The following is a 20358-nucleotide window of genomic DNA, read 5'->3' as shown; positions in this document are numbered from 1 at the left end:
ACGACACCCTCGAGCCTTCCCTTCAGCGGGCAGCAGTGCCGGCTCCGCCAGCCTTTTCTCAGGGCAGATGCCTCAGTCCCTCCATCGTCTCTGCAGTTCTTCGCTGCACTTTCCATGGTATGTCCGTGGCTCTCGTAGTGGGGAGCTCACAGCTGGACACAGCACCCCGGCCATGGCCTCGGCAGTGCTGAGGGGAGGATCCCGTCCCTGAACCTCATCAGGCCAGGACAGGCAGCGGCACAGCAGTGGCTCGGGGTCAACTCAGGGTCCGGCAGAGCCCTCAGGTCCTTCTCCACAGAGCTGCTCTTCAGCAGGTTGGCCCCCGCTGTGTCCTGGTGCATGAGGTTATTCCTCCCCAGGTTCAGGACATTGCATTTCTTCTCGTTGAACTTCATGATGTTCCTGTCAGCCCATCTTTCCATCCTGTTGAAAGATTAAATTAAATTTGAAGATTCAAGGGAGCCTTGAGACTTGTCTCAGTGGTATTTGGTGAAAAGACAATAGGCAACGGGCACAAGTCGAAAGACAAGAAATTCTATTTAAACAAAGAAAAGCATTTTTACGATGGGGAAGATGGAGTGCTGGAACAGTGTGTGGAACCTGCATCCTTGGAGATGTTCAAAATCCAACCAAAGTCCTGAGTGGCCTGCGCTAGTTGCTCCTGCTCTGAGCAGATGGGTTTGACTGGGGATCTCCAGAGACCCCTGAGCCAAGCTGGTGGTACCACACAGGAGTCTGCATGGCTGGGAGGACAGGAGGGGTGGACCAGATTGCAGATGCACCCCAAGTGGACTATTCAGCCTTAATGGCCCTGGGCAGCCTCCCTTGGGACCCACACCTCAGACCTGCTCATCACCTGCTGTTGTCTTATGGTCTGAATTCTGAGTCTGTGCTGTTGCCTTTCTTGGGCGCTGTGGGACTGGGGAAACCCTTTCCCCAGCAGCCCTCTTATTTAGCTTGATTCTTGTCCCTTAGGGTACAGAAGACAAGCAAAAGGGATATCAAGGGGAGAACAAACAGCTTTCACTTTGTGCAGATGCCATGCCATTAATGCAATATTTTAGCAAGTAATGGAAATCCATTATTGTTTAAGCCTCAGACCTTTTCCACATAACCTTTTTTGGGGGTGGACTTTCCAGATGGAAGTATGTGCCTATGTGCTGTCTGCTGCAGATGAAGCAAACCTCATGTAGCTTTGTCAGTTTATGGACATATGCCAAAGATGGCATCAAAGAAGAAGCTTTAGGGAAAGGCCTTGTCAAAATCTGAGATTAGTATTTGACCCATGAGGTAGGCACACGGAGATAAGAAAGTATGATACATCATGCGCAAAGTAACGTCTCTGACTTTGGAAGGTCACAGTCCTGAGGAAAAATAATAGAAAAAACATAATGGAAAAATATTGTGGAAAAAATTCCCTTTATTTTTCAAATATGGAAACTATCTGTATTAACACTGAAAATCACAGCATGAAGAAAAAGCCATCAGGAATTAACAGAGTCAAATTGCCCAAATGCCATGAACACGCTGTACAGTACTGATTTCCAGTTCTTGTTTGGGCAGAGCAGGAGGACATACAATTTCAGGTCAGTTTTCATGGGCAGCTCTGACTCCTCGAACAATGTGCATGTATCACGTACATGAAGTGACATGTGGCCTAACTGAAAACCCATATTCTTCCCAGATTTTTCCCTCTCCAAATTAGTATTGAAGAGATGTGTCCTAATCCAAGAACTCCTTGTGTATTTATGCATAGAGATAGCTCTCTGTTTCATCCCCTTTGTAATCATTAGGAAGAGATCTGTTTGCAAATAGGAGAAACTTAGAAAGTTTCTGCAAGTAGAAGCAGCAGGACTCCAGTAAAGACTGCATAAGCTCCCAAATATCTGGTAATTTTAAAAGACAATGGAAAAATTTTAAAATCCCTTTCAGTTATCCTGTTTTGAAGGCTGAGTTAGCACAAGGTCAGCACTGGATTTGGAAGGAGTACAAACACTTTAGTATTCTTGACTGAGCTCTGAAAGCTTGCCCCTTGCAGACAGATGCAGTGGGGATGGGGGTCTTTGGGATGTGTACAGACAAGGACAGTGGAGAATTTTCTCTATACATTGAGAAGTTCTCATTTCATCACCAGCAGGTACAAGTCAAAATTGGCATGCATTGAGCTCCTTTCTGGGAAATCTGTCTTTGGAAGACTCATTTCTGGAATGGAGTAGAACAGCCTCAGTTTTTTGTTTTAAGGATGGGGTTAAATGAGTAAATCAAGGTGGGCATCGAAATGAAATATGCAGCTTTATACACAGTGAGACTGTAATATTGGCTTTCCTTCTTGGATTAGTAACAAAAAATTTGACTGTGTATACATATGCTTGCACACATGCACTCCTTTCATATATATGGGCATATATATATATGTAAGTATATGCAAATTTCTGACAATACTTTGATGTTCAGGTACTGTAAACAGATAATCCCAATCATAATCTGGTTAACGATATGAGTAAACATCAGAGCTAAAAGCTATCAAGTGAATTCTGAAATTCCCAAAGGAAGACTGGTTTGCATTGTTGGAAAATGAGGCCTCTACTTGTTTGTGCTCTGTTAATCTTGTGTGGAAAGCAGGAAATCACAAATGGCAAGGCTGGGTGTGTACTGCTTTGTGGGAACATCTGCAAACACGTGGATGCAATGGGATATAAAGAGTCCCTTTTGTGATATGTGGACATGTCTGCTAACAGCAACTGAAAACAAGTTAGACTCCTGCTGACTTTAATAAAAGTATCATTAGGATCCTTCCAGATAGCTTTTAGAAATGATTGGGCTGGAAAGACCCTTTGCAATATCTCTAAGCCAGAAAGCACGTGCATATATTATAAAGCCAGAAGGGACCCTTATGACCATCTAGTATGACATTCTGTGTAACCCAAGCCATAGGACTTCCCAGAATTAATTCCCATTTGAGCTAGAATCCAATCCAGCAATCTTCTGATTCATCCTTCAGTTTGCCCTTTTTATACAGGAAGTCTCTTCAGGATTAGAATTCAATGTTTTCTTGAAAAGTTGGACAAGTAGTCTGGAAAAAAAAAAAAGAAAAACCAAGAAGCAGTTCAATATGGACAAATTGAAATTACTATACTTCAATAATAATAATCAACTGCACAAACACAGGCTGGGAAATTGCTCGATAGGCAGAAGTTCTGCTTAAAATGATGTAGGAATTATCGTGTATTACCACTGGAGTAGGGTCAATGCTATCATGCTGTTGTTAAAAAATAAAGCACTTCATTGGGTTCTATAAGCAGGTCTGTTCTTTATGAAGGTTTAGACTCATGTCAGCTGAGCGGTGTTATTGATAAGCTAGTGCTGTCTTAGCTCACTGTAGATACAAGCTAATGCAGTGTATCTTAAAACTCTTTGATTAAGATCCAGTCCTTAGATAGAGCCATCTCATCAAAGTAAGAGTCTAACCTCACTAAGAGTTAGGATAAGATGAACAGACTTGAGTTTGCTGTATGTATGCGTCAGGGACAGTTATCCTGATCAGCCGATGCACAGCATGCTAACAACCATGGTAACATGAGTACAAGGTCTAAAAATGTACAGGAAATATTCTTTCCTCAGTGCTCAGTAATAATAAATCTTCAGTTGGATTGTTGTGTCAAATTTTAGTCATTCCACTTCAAGAAAGATGTGGAATTGCAAGGAGAAAGTCCAGAGGAGAGGAACATGAATGATTATTACCTGTGAGGGTATATACGGGATCTGTTTAGTCTAGAAAGGAGAAGAGCAGACATTATAAAGTATTCAAACATGATAAAAAAAGTGCTACAAAGAGGAGGATAATCATTCGTTATCCAGCTCACTTGCCTCCTGCTAGAGTAGATCTCTTGTCAAAATAAGCAACCTGCCTTCCACAGTCAGCAAACAACTTGCTGCCTTACAGTCTGGAGCCAGCCACTGCTAAACAGAACACACACTTCTAGTTACCCTGTTCTGCTACCAGTCTTACATGAAAGAGAGGCATTTGTGCATTTATCTCAGGTTCCCAATAATATGTCCAGCCCATAAAAATAGAATACTCTGCCTACAAGATGTGGAATGTGGCAGCATCAATATATAACCCTGAAGTTTCTGAACAACTAAAAAGAGCTTCAGGATCTGGCTTTGAACGTCTCAAGAAATGTGTTTGAGGAAGCTTTGTTAGTGCTGGGGAGGGCAGCATGGTGTGAAGTTGTGATTGGCAAAGTCAGCTCCAGCAATGCTTCTGAGGTCTTCTTTCCATCATGTGCACCTCTGAGTGTATGGCTGTGGCTAGGGATGAAAAACATCAGTGTGTAAAGCCAGGATAGAGCGGTGTCAGTGACATAGTGGGTTGTGAATAATGAGCAGACCTCAAGTGAAAGCTGCCCAGTTTAGATAGTTCCTTGGTGGAGCAGGAGGCTGCTCACTGCTGTTCCTGCTCTTAGCCATTGTCAAAAGCAGGACAGCTACACTGCAGCAGCCCCAACACTGTGGATCATTAACATCTTCCTGGCTGAGTATGGACATTCATTTTCTGGATGTTCATGGACCTGGATGTTATGGAGCAAATCCTAGTAGTCCTGTTCACTGGTGTGAGAGATACCACCTGTATTCCTGGCCATGCCAAGGACGGGGGAGAGAGCATGGATGAAGCATGTCCCTACTTCTATCTTTAGCCTCTGAGATGTTATGGATGTAATTTGGGCTTATGTCCAAGTGCGTTAAACAGAAGCTGAATTCCATTTGGTAGGAACTGAAAAATATATCCTGAATTTTTAACTTTGGGGTCTGGCAAACTTGTGCAAGCGCTAAGAAGAGGTTTGGCTCTGCCTATAAAAGATAAGGAGCTGTAGAAAGACAGAGGTATTTGAAAGCACATTCTAGAGCAATGTGACTGAGGGGAAGTCACTTCTGAAAATAGGCACAGATGAGCACAGGAACCATTTTCTTCGGAATCTTGTGATGAGGAGTGAAACTGTTTCCTGAGCAAATCTGGCATGGCAGGGAGTCATTCCTGGCATGTATGTACCACTTGGCTGCTCATGTGGGCAAATTGTTCTAAACTTTGTGTTTCCCCTCCTGGTTTCAGCAGGAGGAGAAGAGCTTGCTAAAGAGAAATGAAGTTAACTGGGTTTTGGCAGAACTTGGTGGAGGAAAGAGCTGTTTCAAGACCAAATAATGGATATAATAATTTTTTTAGCTGTTTGCTTCTTTGACAATCCTTTAGGATTTTCCACTAATGAGAAGCCTATTGACCCCTATTGGTGCTACCAGCCATCTGTCCCTGTTGTATGATCCCACATTCCTTCAGGAGGTGGGTGACTCTAGTATCTGCAGCCAGACCGGTTGCCAGAGGAGCTCTCATGAAGCATCAAGTGCATATCTGTGCAAACACCAGGACTGTGAGCAAGGAGGTCAATGCTAAAAGCTTGTTTGGGTGAAGGTACTAACCAAGTGAAGACTTTGCAGCTGCATCTTGCAGGACAGAGTTATGGCAACATTTTGGTACCAGTCCACAGATGGTGGTGTTCCCGACTCACCTGGCTACTTCAGAAATAAAGGAGCTCCTAGTCCAGCTCCTTCACTGAGTCTTCTTTACTCAGTGTCTAACTATTGGGCCTCATAAAAATGACTAAATCAGGCTTTCTTTGCAGTTTAATTTTGTCCTCTTTAATGCCAGTCAGAGAGAAATGAGGGAAAAACAGGATTAGGGAAGACTGCATATGGCAGAGGCAATAGAAAAGTGAGTGTCTTGCACAGTGGGTCTTTGTCCTCCACTCTGGACTTCTGTTTCAAGTTTTGGCTTTTTACAGCATTAATCTCTGATCTGCTGCCCGATTTCACAGTGCTGTCTCCCTTCTGGAGTGCCTGTGGGTGTGATTCTGTGGGCAAACGAGGTGAGAGAGCTGTTGTTTCTCCTCTATCCCAGAATTACCAAGTTCGCAGTCTTGCGCATCCAGCTCATGCCGGGAGAGATGCTCCACAATGCCAGCCCCCAGAGAATCCCCCAGGACATTGGTAGTTGTTCTAAGGCGGTCCCTGAAAAATCAGAGAGAAAAACAAAATACAGTTTCATAGTAGCAGCTAAGGGGGTGAAGATTATTTCAAGAAACATCTTCAGTGAAACTTTTCCCACTTTCTAAGAGTCACTCAACACTCAACTCAACTTCAACATTGACAGGAAAATGACTCCCGAGAGCCTTCCTTGACTGACATCCTTGAGCTCAAGCTTCACATTCATTCCTGTTTTATTGCATTCCCAATTTCTTACTGAAAAGTTTTGGACTTGACACAAATCAAGAGGAAGGTTGCTCTGCTTCTATGTGGACACTGTCCTTTCCAAAGGCCTTGCTGCAGACTCAGATGGCCTCACCACATCTGTTTCACTTAAGTGGCATTTGGTTTTACAAAGAGTGCTGAAATTCTGGTGCAAACCTATGACAGCGCTGCTGTGGACTCAGATTTCCTCAGCATGAACGGCATGTGCTAAGACGAGGCACCCAATTCTTTGTGCAAAACAGCATATCTAAAAGCCCCTTTGCAATGAGATATTCTCCACAACTACAACAGTATGTCAGAGCTGTTGAAGCTGTCACCAGTCCAGCGCCCCATCAGGTCCTTCAGTGGTAACAACTGAAGTTACCACTGTTTCAATCAGCAGCATCTGATGGAAATAATCTACTCTTGAGTAAGCACAAGAAGTAACTTAGCATATTAGGAGGCAGGGCTCTTCCCAGCCAAGGCTGTTCTTATGCACAATCCACAGGAGAAGTGGAGGTGTTGGGCAAAACTGTTTCCAACTGGTCAGCCATGGCTGGGAGCAGATTTTGGTTGCTTTGGCTACAAACCAGCAATACAAGATACAGAAGAACAGAGGAAACACTGACAGTGTATCCATCTGTCAGGATTTTGGTGTTTGAGAAGACAGAGAGGTGGGACTGTGCACAAATGCATTCTTCAGTCTGGTTCCTAAGAGCACTCCTATAAAATCACTGGTCCCAAGTGATTTTATTTAAAAAGGAAAGAAAGCTGAAATGTAGCAGTGTGGCTGAGTAGCTGCACCCATCTAAACACTCTTCAACTTTGTACAGCCCAGTCTCATCCCTCTTTCAGTGTTTGGTAACCCAGAACTATCATTCTGTAGTGTGGATTTGCTTATTATTGGCACAACCTTTCCCTATGACTCTGCAGATAATTTCTGGGTTCATTTAAAGATAAAGAAAATGGAGGACATTCTGTTTGGTCACCAGGCTGATCAGCAAGCAACCTCTGATCCCTTGGGTCACTGAAGCACATGGCGAAAACTCCAGCATGGGCAGAGAGGGCTACTGTGCAAAGGTCTGATGGATAGAGGCATGTTTTAAGCTTAGTGGTACAGGCTACTGCGCCTGCTTTTAGCAGAGACATTGGGAATACAGGTGAGGTCTGTAAGCACTGGCAGGAGTGCACAGCAGTGCATGCCTGCTGAGCAAGGAACTTACAGAAACCAGTCCACAGCGATGATCAGTGTAATATCTTCAGTAGGCAGCCCCACTGATGTCAACACTATAACCATTGTCACCAGTCCTGCCTGGGGAATACCTGCGGCTCCGATGCTGGCTGCTGTGGCAGTGATGCTGGAGGGAACAGGAAAGCAGAGCTATCAGCAAAGGGAAGAAAAGAGGTGGTTGCATTTTCAGAAATGTCAGGAAGTAGCTCAAACTCATCGTCTTGGCAGCCTTTCTGCCCTGGTCACCAAGAAGGATTGTGGCACATGGGACATCAACACAATGCCAGGCTGCCCCTGCCAGACACCCCCTCATAACAGACCGCGCACCACAGCTTTTCCTAAGACCTGGACATGCAAAAGGGCTCAAGTGGAGCCTCAAAGACATGGTGTCCATATGTGCTTTGACACCTGGAGCTGTAGTACAACCCTTCTTTCCCATACTTTTGCATACTAATTGCATCTTCTGAGGAAAAGAGGAACCTGATCACACCTCAGATAAGCCAACAAAACTGAAACCCTTTCTGTAGTCCCAAAACTCTTTCAAAAGTCACCTTATTGTGATGATTTGCCCAAAGTCAAGTTCATAGTTGTTGACTTGTGCAATGAAGATGGCTGCAAGGGCCTCGTACAGAGCAGTGCCGTCCATGTTAATTGTGGCTCCCACAGGCAGTACAAACCTCGTGATGCGCCTGTCCACACCATTGTTTTCTTCCAGGCACCTGAAGGTTATGGGCAGAGTTGCTGAGCTGAAACAAATACAAAACCACATGAATTGCATGTGTGCTGACTTTGTAAGAAGGACTAAGCCTCTGCCTGGTTTATGACCTTACCCACCTGCTTTTTCACCCTGCCATGTGAGCCAGAGGCCAGAAGCTGCTAGGAGAAAGAACAGTCTAAACAAGGCTTCCTCAGATATGATGCACGCTGCAGTTGCACATTCAGACATGGCTTTCCTCAGGGGGTTGGGACAGGGGCTGTATAACCCTGAGGCTGATGATGCTGGTATAACACCAAAAGAAGGAGGATTCAGGGTACACAGGGCAGACCCTCAAGACCAGAACTCCTTTTTCTGCTATTAAAAAAGCTTGAGCCCTTTCTCACCCCTCTCAGTCCATAAGACAAGAATGACATGTTTGAGAATATATCTGGCAGAGAAAGCAAAGAACTGTTTCTGAAAGAGAACATGAACAGAAAAAAATGCTATGTGTTTTGGTATGAGAATGTATGTGGAAGAGCCTGTTATGTGCTTGCCAGGAAACGAATACAACAAGAAACATAGCACTCAGTGAAACAACAGTTACCTACCATCCCTTGCTTTGGCTGTGTGACATAGCAGTGTGAGTCATTGAACATACCAGTGTTGATGCCTTTGCCCATGTCTCTGTGAGGTTTAATGACAGCTGCATATAGTCTATGTGCCTGGGAGAGAGAGATGTGAAAATGTGTGCAAGTACATGTGTGTGAGAGGTATGTGCATGTGGAATAATGCTGTGATTCAGAAGGATTTGATATTTGTCCTGAGTTCAGCATTTCAGTGGTATGCAAAATCACCCTCGTGTTTGGTCAGGAGGAATATGGGCCATTCAGTGATGGTCAGAGCTGATCATGTGACTAGGGCTCCTGAGCAGGACAGTGGGAACCTTCCCACTCCCAAATGAGTTTGGCTGGTCCACTGCAAAAAGCCGCAAGTGCTAGAAATGGTGAGACCACAGTGCTGCATTGAGAGCAGTGAAGTGCTGAGGTGCGGTATCTACATCAACCCCAACCCCACTCCTACGCAGCCATCGTACCTGGAGGAGGTGCCCAGGGCTGTGATGAGAGCCTGCAGGAGCCCTGCAATGAATGCCCAGGGGTTTCGGTGAGTGACAATGAAGTAGAGCAGGGGCAGGATGCAAAGGGCGTGAATGAGGAGTCCAACGATGACAGTGAGCGTGTACATCCCCAGCTGGCCTCCCATCACTGCTAGGTCATCCATCTCCAGGATTTTGCCCGCAATTAAAAACATGATCCCAACTGGAGCATACCTGTGACAGAAATACAAGGCCGATGTTCAGGACTGGCTCCCACACTTTCACACCAGCTTTAATGCATGCTGTCTGGATAAATCCTCAATAAGCTAGCATACCATAAGTGCTCATTGAGCCTAATCACTGGATGATACTGCTGGTTTCTTTTCTAGAAACCTGGAGAGAGCTGGGACTTGTTCATCCCATGGTCAAAAATCAGCTCTTGGTGCACGCCTGGGGACCACAGCACTCTGTTGTGCACGCAGCTTGGGCACTGGTGGTTTCCTCCTCCTTTTGGGTTTTTTACATTTCTACAATACTCCTTGTAGAATTGATGAGGAAGGTTATGTAGAGAAACCTTCGGAGTCCCTTCCTTTCCTAACAGAGCTTGGGCTGAGAATGTGGTTTTTTTCCCCTGAGAGGCACAGGAAAGTACAGGAGAAACAGGGAATCAGGGAGTAAAGCAAGAGCATCCTATAGGCTCTGGGATATCAGCCTTGCTGTCTTCAGATGCTCACATTTAAGGAATATGAACATCTAGGGATTCCAGATCTGGTGTAACAAGGACTGGGCACACCAACACCTGTAAAAGCAGCCATGGCTTGTCTAAAACCCCATTTTGAGGTACTCTGCTATCTTTTCCATTCCTTGTGTCTTTCCCCCCCCCCCCTCCATAACAATGCAGCTGACAAGCAGCAGTGAGACTCCACAAAAAAGACATAAGACAGATATGGAGAGAATCATGGGCACTAATATTATAACCAGACCAAAGAAAATTCCAGCTCCATGGCCACACCTCTCAGGGCTGGGCCTCCGCAGCTCAAGAACTCACATGCAACTCATGCACAAGGCGCAGAGGTCCACATGCCAAACTCCAGCTTAGCCTGGGAGGTTTGGAAAAGTTTCAGGAAAGGATTTAATAAATATTTCATTTCCTCTGACCTTCCTATTAGAACACATCCTTGGCTGCAGCCAGTGACCAGATCTTCCCAGGAAAAACAAGCTCCTGGGAGATGGTCTGCAGATTGTGGCTACAGGAAGGCATGCACAGGCAGTCTCCCAAGTGTAACCAGTGTTCTATACTAAACACCCTGCCTTCCTTCATCTAAAGGGAGGTTTAAGGAGGGGTGTTGAAGGTCTCTGGAATAGTGTGCAGCTCTACTTGTTCCACTGTGCTCATGCTCTCCCTTCTGTGCCCTCAGGCAAGTCTTACCTCTTCTTAGGAAAGCAAAGCCCCAAGTTCTGGTTCAGACATGGAGTAAAAGATCCCAGGGGCGTGGGGCTTCCCAACATCTGCTATGAGCTCAGAGATATTCTTCCCCTTTGTGCCTTTTTCTGTAAGGCCTGTCCTGCTGTGCTCAGGATTTTGCTCTGAGATACAAGACTATGACTTACAAGACCAAGGAAAGAAAGCTGGAGTGATCCAAAATGGGAGAGGGTGTCGGGCTGACAGATTTCTTCCCTGTCAGACATTTGCATGTATTTTTCCAGACTTGCATCTGTCCTCTTTTGCAGGACCTGACAAAACTTTGACCCCTAACTGGGTAAAAAGCTTAAAATAACAAGATTTGGTAAAATTCTGCCTTCTAGATTAGACTTGTCTCAGCAATACCTTGTTTGTCTGGATCATGTGTCATAGGCAGCCTTACACAGAGAGCAGTGAGCAGCTGAGCTCCAGAGGCATCGGGATCTGGGAGACCTCAAACTGAAAGGCAGTAACTTTGAGCTGATCCTCTCAACCCAGCTCAGCTCTCAGAGCTATTGCATTACTGCATACCGCTGCCACCCTGAAAGCAGGAAGGTAGCAAGGGGTTACTGGGATTCATAGCTAAGTCAGACTCCTGGAACACAGCTGGAAGGAAAGCTTTTGGTGAGAAAGCCTCACACCCTACTCCTGTTGGTAAGGCTAAGAGATCTTCCACTCCAGCTCTCTGGTCTTCCAAGGATGTTTCCAGAAACCTCAAGAAAAGCAAGTCCTGGTGTACCTGATATTTCTAAGGTAAAAACAAAAAGAACAGGAAATGAAATGTGAACAAATATCCCATCCAGACTTTTCCCTCCAGCTTGATGGAGCCAAAGTAGAGCTGTGCCAATCTGCTTTTCCTGTCTTGTGCATGAAATCCTTAAAGCTACCCCACTCCTCATCATGTCAATGGAAACTGCACCTGCAGACCTCCTGCTCCAACCGGCCGTGCTCCTCACCAGATGATAATGGCCACCAGCCTCATGATGGCTTCGTTGAGGCAGTTAAAGAACTCCCGCAGGGCCCGTCCCTTCTGCTTCATGCTGCCGATCACCAAACCGAAGCACATGGAGAACACTACCAGCCCCAGCGCGTTCACCCCATTGGCTGAGCCCGGGATGGGAATGACTTCTTCAAAGGTCAGCACCTCGGAGATGGTTCCCAGGGCATGAGTGACGTTCTCCATGATGCTGGTGAAATTCTCAGGCACAGGGATCTGAGTGGTTGCCACACCTGCTGTGACATTGCTGCTGTGGAGGATGGTTCTGGTGAAGACCCTGGTGCTGTACTGCGTCTTGTACTGAAAAGACACAGATTATCAGATGCACCTACAGGTCCTAGTTCAGTTGCTCAGGACACATGCTAGGCTCTTACATCCCTTCTTAAAGAAAAGACAGTACTGCAAGTTGCTGTTGACTTGTGTGGGAAACTTGCTTTGCCTGTTCTTAAGGTCCCCAGTGTAGTGCTTTCATCAGAAAGTTCTGAAAGTTCATAGAGGGGGAGGTCAAAAGCATCTCATGTTGCTAGGACTGAGATATTCTGGCTTCTCTGAGAACCCTTTGTGCTGCTTCTAAGGGCACTAGCACTGCAGAAGAGACAGCTTCTTGGAGACTCTGCTCCATATCACTGCCAGGCCAAGCCTGCTACCTGAGATCGTGCAAACCCTTCCTGCCTCTGTGGGATGGGATGGAGGTTGAAGCTCCCATCTACAGACAGTTTGAAAAGCTTGCATGGGGGATGCTATAATACAGACTAACATCTGCAGTGCTTCCTGCAGAAGTCAGACCTGGGGAATAAAGTACTATTCCATCCCTCAGAGAAGTAGATAGGACCACGGTCGAGGGCACAGGGCACAAAGATGAGATTTCATACCTGTTTGAAGCAGGCTTCTACCAGGTTGGGCGGGAACATATTCCTGCAGTAGATAAAACATGGAAAGAGTTATTGTCCTGTTGAACTAGGAAGAAAACATGGGCTTCCTGGCCAACTTCTTTGTCCTGGGGCAGTGTCTGAGGTCACAGCTTTCACAATGTCCACTCAAGCCCTTTTTGATCTGACTGACAGAAGAAGGGAATACACTGATGTGGACCTAGCACCTCTTGCATCTTGTCAGACTCCCACTGCATGTTTTCAGACTCCAGAAGTTTATTCAGGTGTGTGGAAAGAGATGACACACATACCGTCCTCGTATGTAGTTACGTTGTAAAACCATCGGCAAACCCAACCAAACCTTGAAACAATATATTACAACTGTTTAATACACTGCCTTGCTCTCAGTCTCACCTCTACAGCTGTCATTTGAGCTCTCTGTTATCCTGTACCTCACGAACATGCCTTTATACCACTTGAGATGGTACAGCTTTGCAATTCACTGAGAAAGGTCACAGCAAGGGAAGAAGAGGCAATGCCTTGGGAACCACTTCCTTGATTTCCTTTGGTCATTGAAGATGGATATTTGGAGTAGCCTTTGCTGGGTGAATTTCTGAAAGGTAGGTAGCCACTGGTAGTTTTCATTACTTGTTTTGTTGAGCACACCTTGACCTTTACATTAATATCTCTGGAGAAGGGCTGGACTCTGGGCCAAGCACTCAGTCTCGGAGTGACAAAGCTAGTTCACTAGACTAGGCTAGAAGTAGTAGACTTGCCAAGACTCAGCCATTAACCTCTTTCCCTAAGATTAAATGCCTAAAGCTGTGATACTTCAAAAGGACACTCCATGGAGGAATGTAATCTCATTGATACGGTCTCAACATGAGACCATCTTGTTCACCTACCTCACCAAATCCATGAAGGCATCTGTGGTCTGCACCTGCTCAATTCTGCCTTCCCGGTGAAGTTTGTCCTTAGATCCTTTTCCTGGATGTATGATGATCACCATGAAGATGCCGATGAAGACAGCTATGATTGTGGTTACCATGTAGTAGATGATAGCCCGCATCCCCATCTTCCCTGAGACTCTGCTATCCAGTGAGGCCATTCCTGGGGTGTCACATAGAGAGACAAGGTGAGGAAGCCTATCATCTTAGAGAGAAAGGGAAAGCTTGAGGAAGATTCAAAGGGGGCAAGGTACATGCATGAGTTGGACAGGGAGCTAGGGTCTCTAGGAAGCACAGCCTACAAGGGACAGAATTTGGAGTTCCAGGATGATGTTGATATGGAAGAATGTGGCTTGTGGTCATGAAGAAGCATAGCATTGGTGGATCTTAGGCCGCATTTAGAAATGTAGCAATTTTCTCTTAAACCTCTCAGAAGGGAAATAATCCTCTCCTAGTACATTGGGCCTTTCAGTCCCTAATGGTGGGATGTTTCCGCAGGTGGAACACCTTGCAGTCCCTTCTGCTGTCTGAAAGCTTGGCTGTCTGTCATGTCTTCCTTGAGGATCTGGGTGAAACAAGCCCTCTAGCCGGTGATCAACTTCAACCCTTTTGGACTGACATAAATTAACCTTCTCTAGGCTGGAGGAAACCTGAAGTTGATTTGGGGAACAAACTTGGAGGCATTTGAGGTTATGTAGGATTAAATCCTTGTTAATGCTGAAGTGCTGGGCATTGGAACCACAGCATTGTGTTCTCCCTGGTCTTCTGAGAAAGCACAAGGTCTTCTGCTTCTCTGTGCCACTACTGAGCCAGCAGGGGTCTCAGTGTGGATCATGTTCACTATGGCTGTAGGTTTGGGTTTGTCACTACTAGCCAGGCTAATCCAAGCACCTCCAGCTGGGTCACGAAGAGGTACCCGAACAACAGCTTTGCTGCCCATTGTCTTGGCTGAAAGCAGCAGAAAGCACTTCTCACCTGTAATCAAGCTAGAGACAATGAGAGGAAGAACCAGCATCTGCAGCATACGCATCAGCAGCTCGCCGGGGAAGGAGAAATACTTGATCTGGCGATAGGTCAGCTGGTAGGGCCGGAGGGAGAAGGCCAGGATAATCCCTGTGGATCAGCAAGGGATGAGAATGGAAGTGTGTCAGTGTGATCCAGTGGTCTGTCCCTCAGTCCTACAGTGCAGCTTTTCTCTTTCTCATCTACTGCCAGCTCCTCCTCTTCCCAAAGGAACAAATGCTCATTTTCTAAAAGGCTGTGATCCAGTTTTTACTGTATGCTCTCTCTCCCTCTGACATATTTATGTGCACAGGAGCCTTGTGCGAAACCACAGGTCTCCTTGTTCCCTGTCTGTTGCTCTTCTAGAGTCTGTTCCCAAGAAGCTCATGAATACAAAATGCTGTGATGAGAGATATGATCTCCCAGACTAAAATAAGTGTGGCTACACAGTTCAGATTCTCTGTCTACCCACCTCTTAAAGCTGAGTTCAGCCAGTTAGAGACATATAGCCTGGATCAAAAGCTAGGGACAACCTGCTATGTGCTAAGCAGATTTGGTGTGCATTGTATCATGGCCATTTGCAGCGGTTCTGGTCTTGTCAGGCTAAAGCTGTGGGAGGAATCAGAAAAGTCCTTGTGCCTACAGCTGCACTCACAAGATGCCTCTGAAGAAACCGGGATGATTTGTACAAGAATTGGTTGAGTTGGACCATCAAACTCTTTCTGTTGTAGACTGTTTCTATACTGCAGCCAGAAAGGATCAACAAGGACTCCCTCCCACAAACACACTCTCTGTGGGGCCTCTTGTTCTTGCACACAAAAGGACTCATGATGTGGCAGCACTTTGAGCTGTCATCCCATAAAATAAAATCTTTGTAAAATAAACAAACATTTCCCCATATTTATAAATGGTGCCTGGTGTTGCCACCAGCTCCGTACCTAGTAGGACCGCAGCAATGGTGAAGAGGACAAAGGCATTTCTCCTGAAGAAGCTTTTAGCACTCTCAGCAGTGATGCTGTGCATCCGCTTCTTGGCCCGCGCCGCCCGCTTCTGCACAGCCTGCCGGAACCGCTGCACCCGGCTGTCGGCGTGGAGCCGCTTGGCTGCATCCTCATTGAGGAACAGGCTGTTGACATGGCTCTGCTCACTCATGGTCAGCACAGCTGCTCAGTCCTCCAGGCACAGCTCTGCCTACCCTGGCCAGGGAGAAGAACAGGCAGGAAAGCATAAGCTGTGGCACATCTTGCCTTTGTCTTTAGGTCATTTCCCTGGGGCCTGCTTAGGAAGGTTTATTTAAAGTTGATTAATGAGCTCCTCTGACCATCTACAAGGAGCAGACCTTGGGGAAGGCTATCTAAAGGACTGCCAGGGTCTTGTCACTACTGCTTTGGTGCCTCTAGAGAAGCTCTGGCCTCTACAGCACCCAGCCTGCACTGAGGAGTGGCTTATGTTGGCCTGGGCAGCCAGAAAGGGCTCCACAGCCACTCAGGAGTTTGAGCACTTTGGAACGGAATTTATTTTTCTCACCTGGCAATAAACCCCTTTCCCATATACAAACTCTTCCAAACAAAACCAAGCAGCAAACAACATTTCTGACATACCTCCAAGGTGGACAGGTCCCTACCACAACAACTTTCCCCATGACAGTGAGTGGCGCTGGCTGTTTCTATAGAAAGGAACATTACCCCCTTGCTTTCCATGGAGCCTGAGGATAACACTTTATTTACTGACTTTCCTTTGAAACACAACAGGAGTTCCAAGTAGTATCTCTTTTCAAACTCCACTGACGGGATTAACCTGATGTTCTGCCTTCGTAAGTTCAGTTCATAAGACTGAAATCAAACCTACTCCGAAGAGATAAATAAAGAACAAATGCTGCTCCATTACCAACTGGCTGCAAGACCTGGACAGTCTACTGTACTTTTTTACTGTTATTTCCATATTCCTCAGAAAAAAAGAACAAGGGAGCTACACAGGCAAACCAGTCTCTAGAGTGCTAGAAGGCACCAGCCACCCAACAGTTCTCATAATGAGGAAGATTATTGCCTGACTATGCAGGTGCCATTTTCCTTCTGTTGCTGTGCCTTGACAGAAGGAAGGTCTGAAAATGATTCTTGTTCCCAAGAGTTTGCAAAGATAGTACAATCCTAAATGAAACCAAAGAAGAAAAAAGTCACCTTAGCACATCAGCAAGTGCTGGAAGACCTTCTTTGGTGTTGCAAGTCAAATTAAGAGCTAGTCCATTTGTAATCCTAAATTTAAATCAAAGAAACCCTCACAAATGAGACTATATTCTCTATAAATTACACACCTAGTATCTTCCATCTGGACCCAGATAAATGCCTATCACAAACTGAAGACATTGCCTTAAAGAGGAGCTGCTTCGTGGTACAAGATTGCAAGGTCACGTGCATGGAAGCTGGAGAAAAACCTCCATTCTGAGAGAAGGTATGTTTGTATAGATGCTAATGCCTTCATGAAGTTCAGAACAGGAGAGACACACCTGAGGTGGCCCAGCCAAGTCACCCGAAGCCCTCCCAAAGCTAAGCTGCGCAAAGGCCACTGGCAAACATGATGGGTATTTGCTGCAGAAACCTTGCAGTGCTGCTGTGGTCACCCCAGCTTTTGGATCAGCAAACAGCATTCCATGGATTTTGATCCATTCATTCCAGCTTGATCAAGCATTCCATTCCTTACTATACCACCCCACTTTTATCTGCTGATGGAGACAATACACACCAGACTGTGTGAAAACTTTGCCTGTCTTCCTTCTTCTCACTGCCAGTCCTGCTTTTCACAGCTACACATGAGAAAAAGAAATTGCAAGATTCTTTCAGTATATTAAGATTGTGCCTCCTGAACCTGACAGTAGGTTTAGAAACTTAATTCAATCCCCTTGTGCCCCACAATAAACTTGTATCATTTATAGCCTTCCAGATTTAGAGTTGAACAAATAACCCAGAACAGGTGACACAGGAACACACCCAGGTGGTTTGAATGTCTCCAGAGGGAGACTCCATGACCTGCCTGAGCAGCTGTTCCAGTCCTCTGCCACCTTCAATGTAAAGAAGTGCTACCTCACGTTGAGGTGGAACGTTTTGTGGTTTCGTTTCAGGCCATTACTCCTTGTCCTGTTGCTTGGGCATTCAAATGCTTCCTAATGTCCAGTCTGATCCTCCCCTGGCACGACTTTGGACCACTCCCAGTTGTGCTGTCCTTGGATCCCAGAGAGAACAGTCCAGCACCTCCCTCTCCACACTCCCTCCTCAGGAAGCTGCAGAAAGCAATGCTTCTCAACCTCCATTTCTCTGAAGGGAAAGCCCAGAGTCCTCAGCTGCTCCTTGTAGGACATGCCTTCCAGCTCTTCACAAGAAGGTTCACCCTCCATTCCCCTCCTCTGGACATGTCTGAGGACCTTCACATCCTTCTTCAATGTTGGGGCCCAGCCCTGCACACAGTGCCCATGTGAGGCTGCAGCAATGCTGACTGCTATGGGATAGTCCCCTCTCTGGACCTGCTGGTCATGCTATATGTGATGTCTCCAGCATGCAATTTGCCCTCTCAGCTGCCTGGGCACACTGCTCACTCCTCTTGAGCCCGCTGCCAATCTGCACCCCCAGGTCCCCCTCTGCTTGTCAGCCACTCCTCTCCCAGTTTAGACTTGCATCCAGTGTTACTCCCTCCCAGCCGCAGAAAACAGCACTTGGACTACTTCCATTTCATGCCTGAGATAGCCCAATGCTCCAATCCATCAAAATTCTTCTTTGAGGCCTCTTGTTCCTCAAGAAAGTCAACAGCACCTCTCAATTTGGTATTGTCAGCAAGCTTGCTAATGGGATATTCAATTCCTGCATCTGGATCATGGATCAAAATACTGAACAGTACTGGCGCCAGGGTTAAGCCCCAAGGACACCACCAATGACTGCTCACCAGCCAGACACAGCCCCACTCACTACAACCATTCAAGCCCTGCCATCCAGCGGGATCTTCACACTGCACACCATCAGCTCACCCCTCCCACAGCTGGACAGCTGTCCAGAAGGATGCTGTGAGAGACAGTATCAAAAGCCTCACTAAAAGCCAGGAAAACTGGATGCGCCACCTTCCCTTTGTCAGCTTGGGATGTGACCTCAACCTAGAAGGAAATCAAACTGGTTAAAGAGGATTTTTCCTCTGTGAACCCGTGTTGAAGACTGCATTATTCTTCAAATGCTTTTCAGTAGTATTCCGTAGGACCTTCTCCATAATTTTTCTAGAAACTGACATTAGACTCACAGATCTGTAGTTCTTTGTGTCTTCCCTCACACCTTTCTTGTGGATTAGAATAGCATTGGCTTGCTTCCAAGTCAGCAGGGATGCCATGAGGCTTCCTACAGTAGAACAGATTACCACCTGAGGCAATCACTTCCAAAAGGAGAACCATCAGAGAAAGTTTCAAACTCCAGACACTCTTTTTCTTACTCCCAAACCACTCACTCTTCATCAAACGATCCAGCACACATTGGTAATGTGAAGTGCTGCCTTACTTTGATGTGGAAAGCTCCAAACTGTTCAGTGAAGAGAAAAGTCACATTGATGGCTCTGAAATCAGCCATGACAGACTTTCTACACACAAACCAGACTTCTCATTTGCTCTGGTGACCTGAGGAGACCCATGTTGAGTAGGGAAATGTGGGCTCCCCCTCCTCCAAACCTTGCCTTTCTTAGAGCTGGACCATACCACAGCAATGGCAGAAATTCCTGTACAGGGAAGGTAAGAGCAGAACCCACAGATATAAAGGGACTCACCCAATCTTTTCTCTAGATGTCTCCCCATCTACGTGCACTGGAAAATGTATTTTTGTCCGAAGAAAGTGAAATTTCTATCTTGATATGGGAAAATACAGGATTAATCATTAGATCCCATGTTGCACCATGTGTTCAGCTACCTTCTTAGAGCAAAAGTTATTGCACAGAAGGAACTCACCAGCAGATCTTGCTCCTTTGATGTCCCCACCCTCTTGCTGGCTTGCTCCCTTTTTCTATCTGCATATTTTGCAATAGAGCAGCCCCCTCCACAGCACATTCTCTCTGCGTCGCTGGTCTGGAATTGTGTACATATTCTCTCTTGCATCAGCTGGAAGTTCTCAGACTGCTGCAGTAAATCACCAAAATTCTCTTGTCAATGGCTTGGATTTTCCTTTTTGTGAGGAAGAAGATGGCTTTGATCTCTCAGTGAAGGTTCTTCTATCCATGGCTGCTTCACCAGTCTCCACTCTGCCAGAAACACTGAGATATTTGAGAGCATTTTTGGAGGTAGCTTCAAGGCTTGAGCAGGGAGCACAAGATATTTTGCAAGAAAGTTCAGTGTTGCAAAACTAATGCCTAGTTCCTGGCAGTGAAGTTTCACATAGAGGAATTTTGGCTATTTTAGGGGTATCAGTCAGATGCTGGTGAAAGAGAAAAATGGGGAAGGAAGACTTCTGCACTACATTTTGTCCTGCTCTTTGCAGATTTTTCCATGGTTATCTCCCCATCTATTCAAGGAGATTTCCAACATGAGGGGAGGAGTGCAATAGAGCTTAAGGACTTATAAAGAGCTAGAAAACAGGGAATCTCCAAATCAACTGAGATGCATCTGTTCCAACTTGAACCGGACATTAAAGAACATTTGTCCTCTTTATCTTTTGTCTGTGCTAAAGCAGCCAACATCAGACAAGCTGGCACCACCCAATGTGCAGCATCTTCCCATGAGCACGTTTTAAAGACAGAAGATATTAACATTCTGGTTGAAGGGAGGTT

General features: G+C 45.9%; 1 protein-coding gene across 8 annotated transcripts in view; it reads right to left on the bottom strand.

The window, feature by feature from the left end:
* Positions 1-1400: 1400 nt before the first annotated feature.
* Positions 1401-20358, bottom strand: part of LOC116436095 (excitatory amino acid transporter 4-like) — a 38809-nt gene continuing 19851 nt past the window's right edge. For 3 of the 8 annotated variants that reach the window (XM_032093007.1, XM_032093008.1, XM_032093009.1), the window contains exons 3-11: positions 15516-15773; positions 14551-14688; positions 13534-13738; positions 12632-12674; positions 11719-12059; positions 9301-9534; positions 8062-8256; positions 7503-7637; positions 3796-6060 (exon numbers count right to left, since the gene is read on the bottom strand). In XM_032093007.1, the coding sequence (XP_031948898.1) occupies positions 5862-6060; positions 7503-7637; positions 8062-8256; positions 9301-9534; positions 11719-12059; positions 12632-12674; positions 13534-13738; positions 14551-14688; positions 15516-15729 (1704 nt within the window). In that variant the 5' untranslated portion in view covers positions 15730-15773 and the 3' untranslated portion in view covers positions 3796-5861. Of the gene's footprint in view, positions 3074-3741; positions 3772-3794; positions 6061-7502; positions 7638-8061; positions 8257-9300; positions 9535-11681; positions 12060-12631; positions 12675-13533; positions 13739-14550; positions 14689-15515; positions 15774-19543; positions 19912-20358 lie in introns of those variants that run through there. The other 5 variants (XM_032093012.1, XM_032093013.1, XM_032093011.1 and 2 more) reach the window with 5 other exon arrangements.

Source organism: Corvus moneduloides, chromosome 28 (assembly GCF_009650955.1).
Source record: "Corvus moneduloides isolate bCorMon1 chromosome 28, bCorMon1.pri, whole genome shotgun sequence".
In the NCBI taxonomy this organism is placed as follows: Eukaryota; Metazoa; Chordata; class Aves; order Passeriformes; family Corvidae; genus Corvus; species Corvus moneduloides.
Note: the sequence above shows the minus strand (reverse complement) of the source record. Positions and strands in the feature narration are given on the sequence as shown.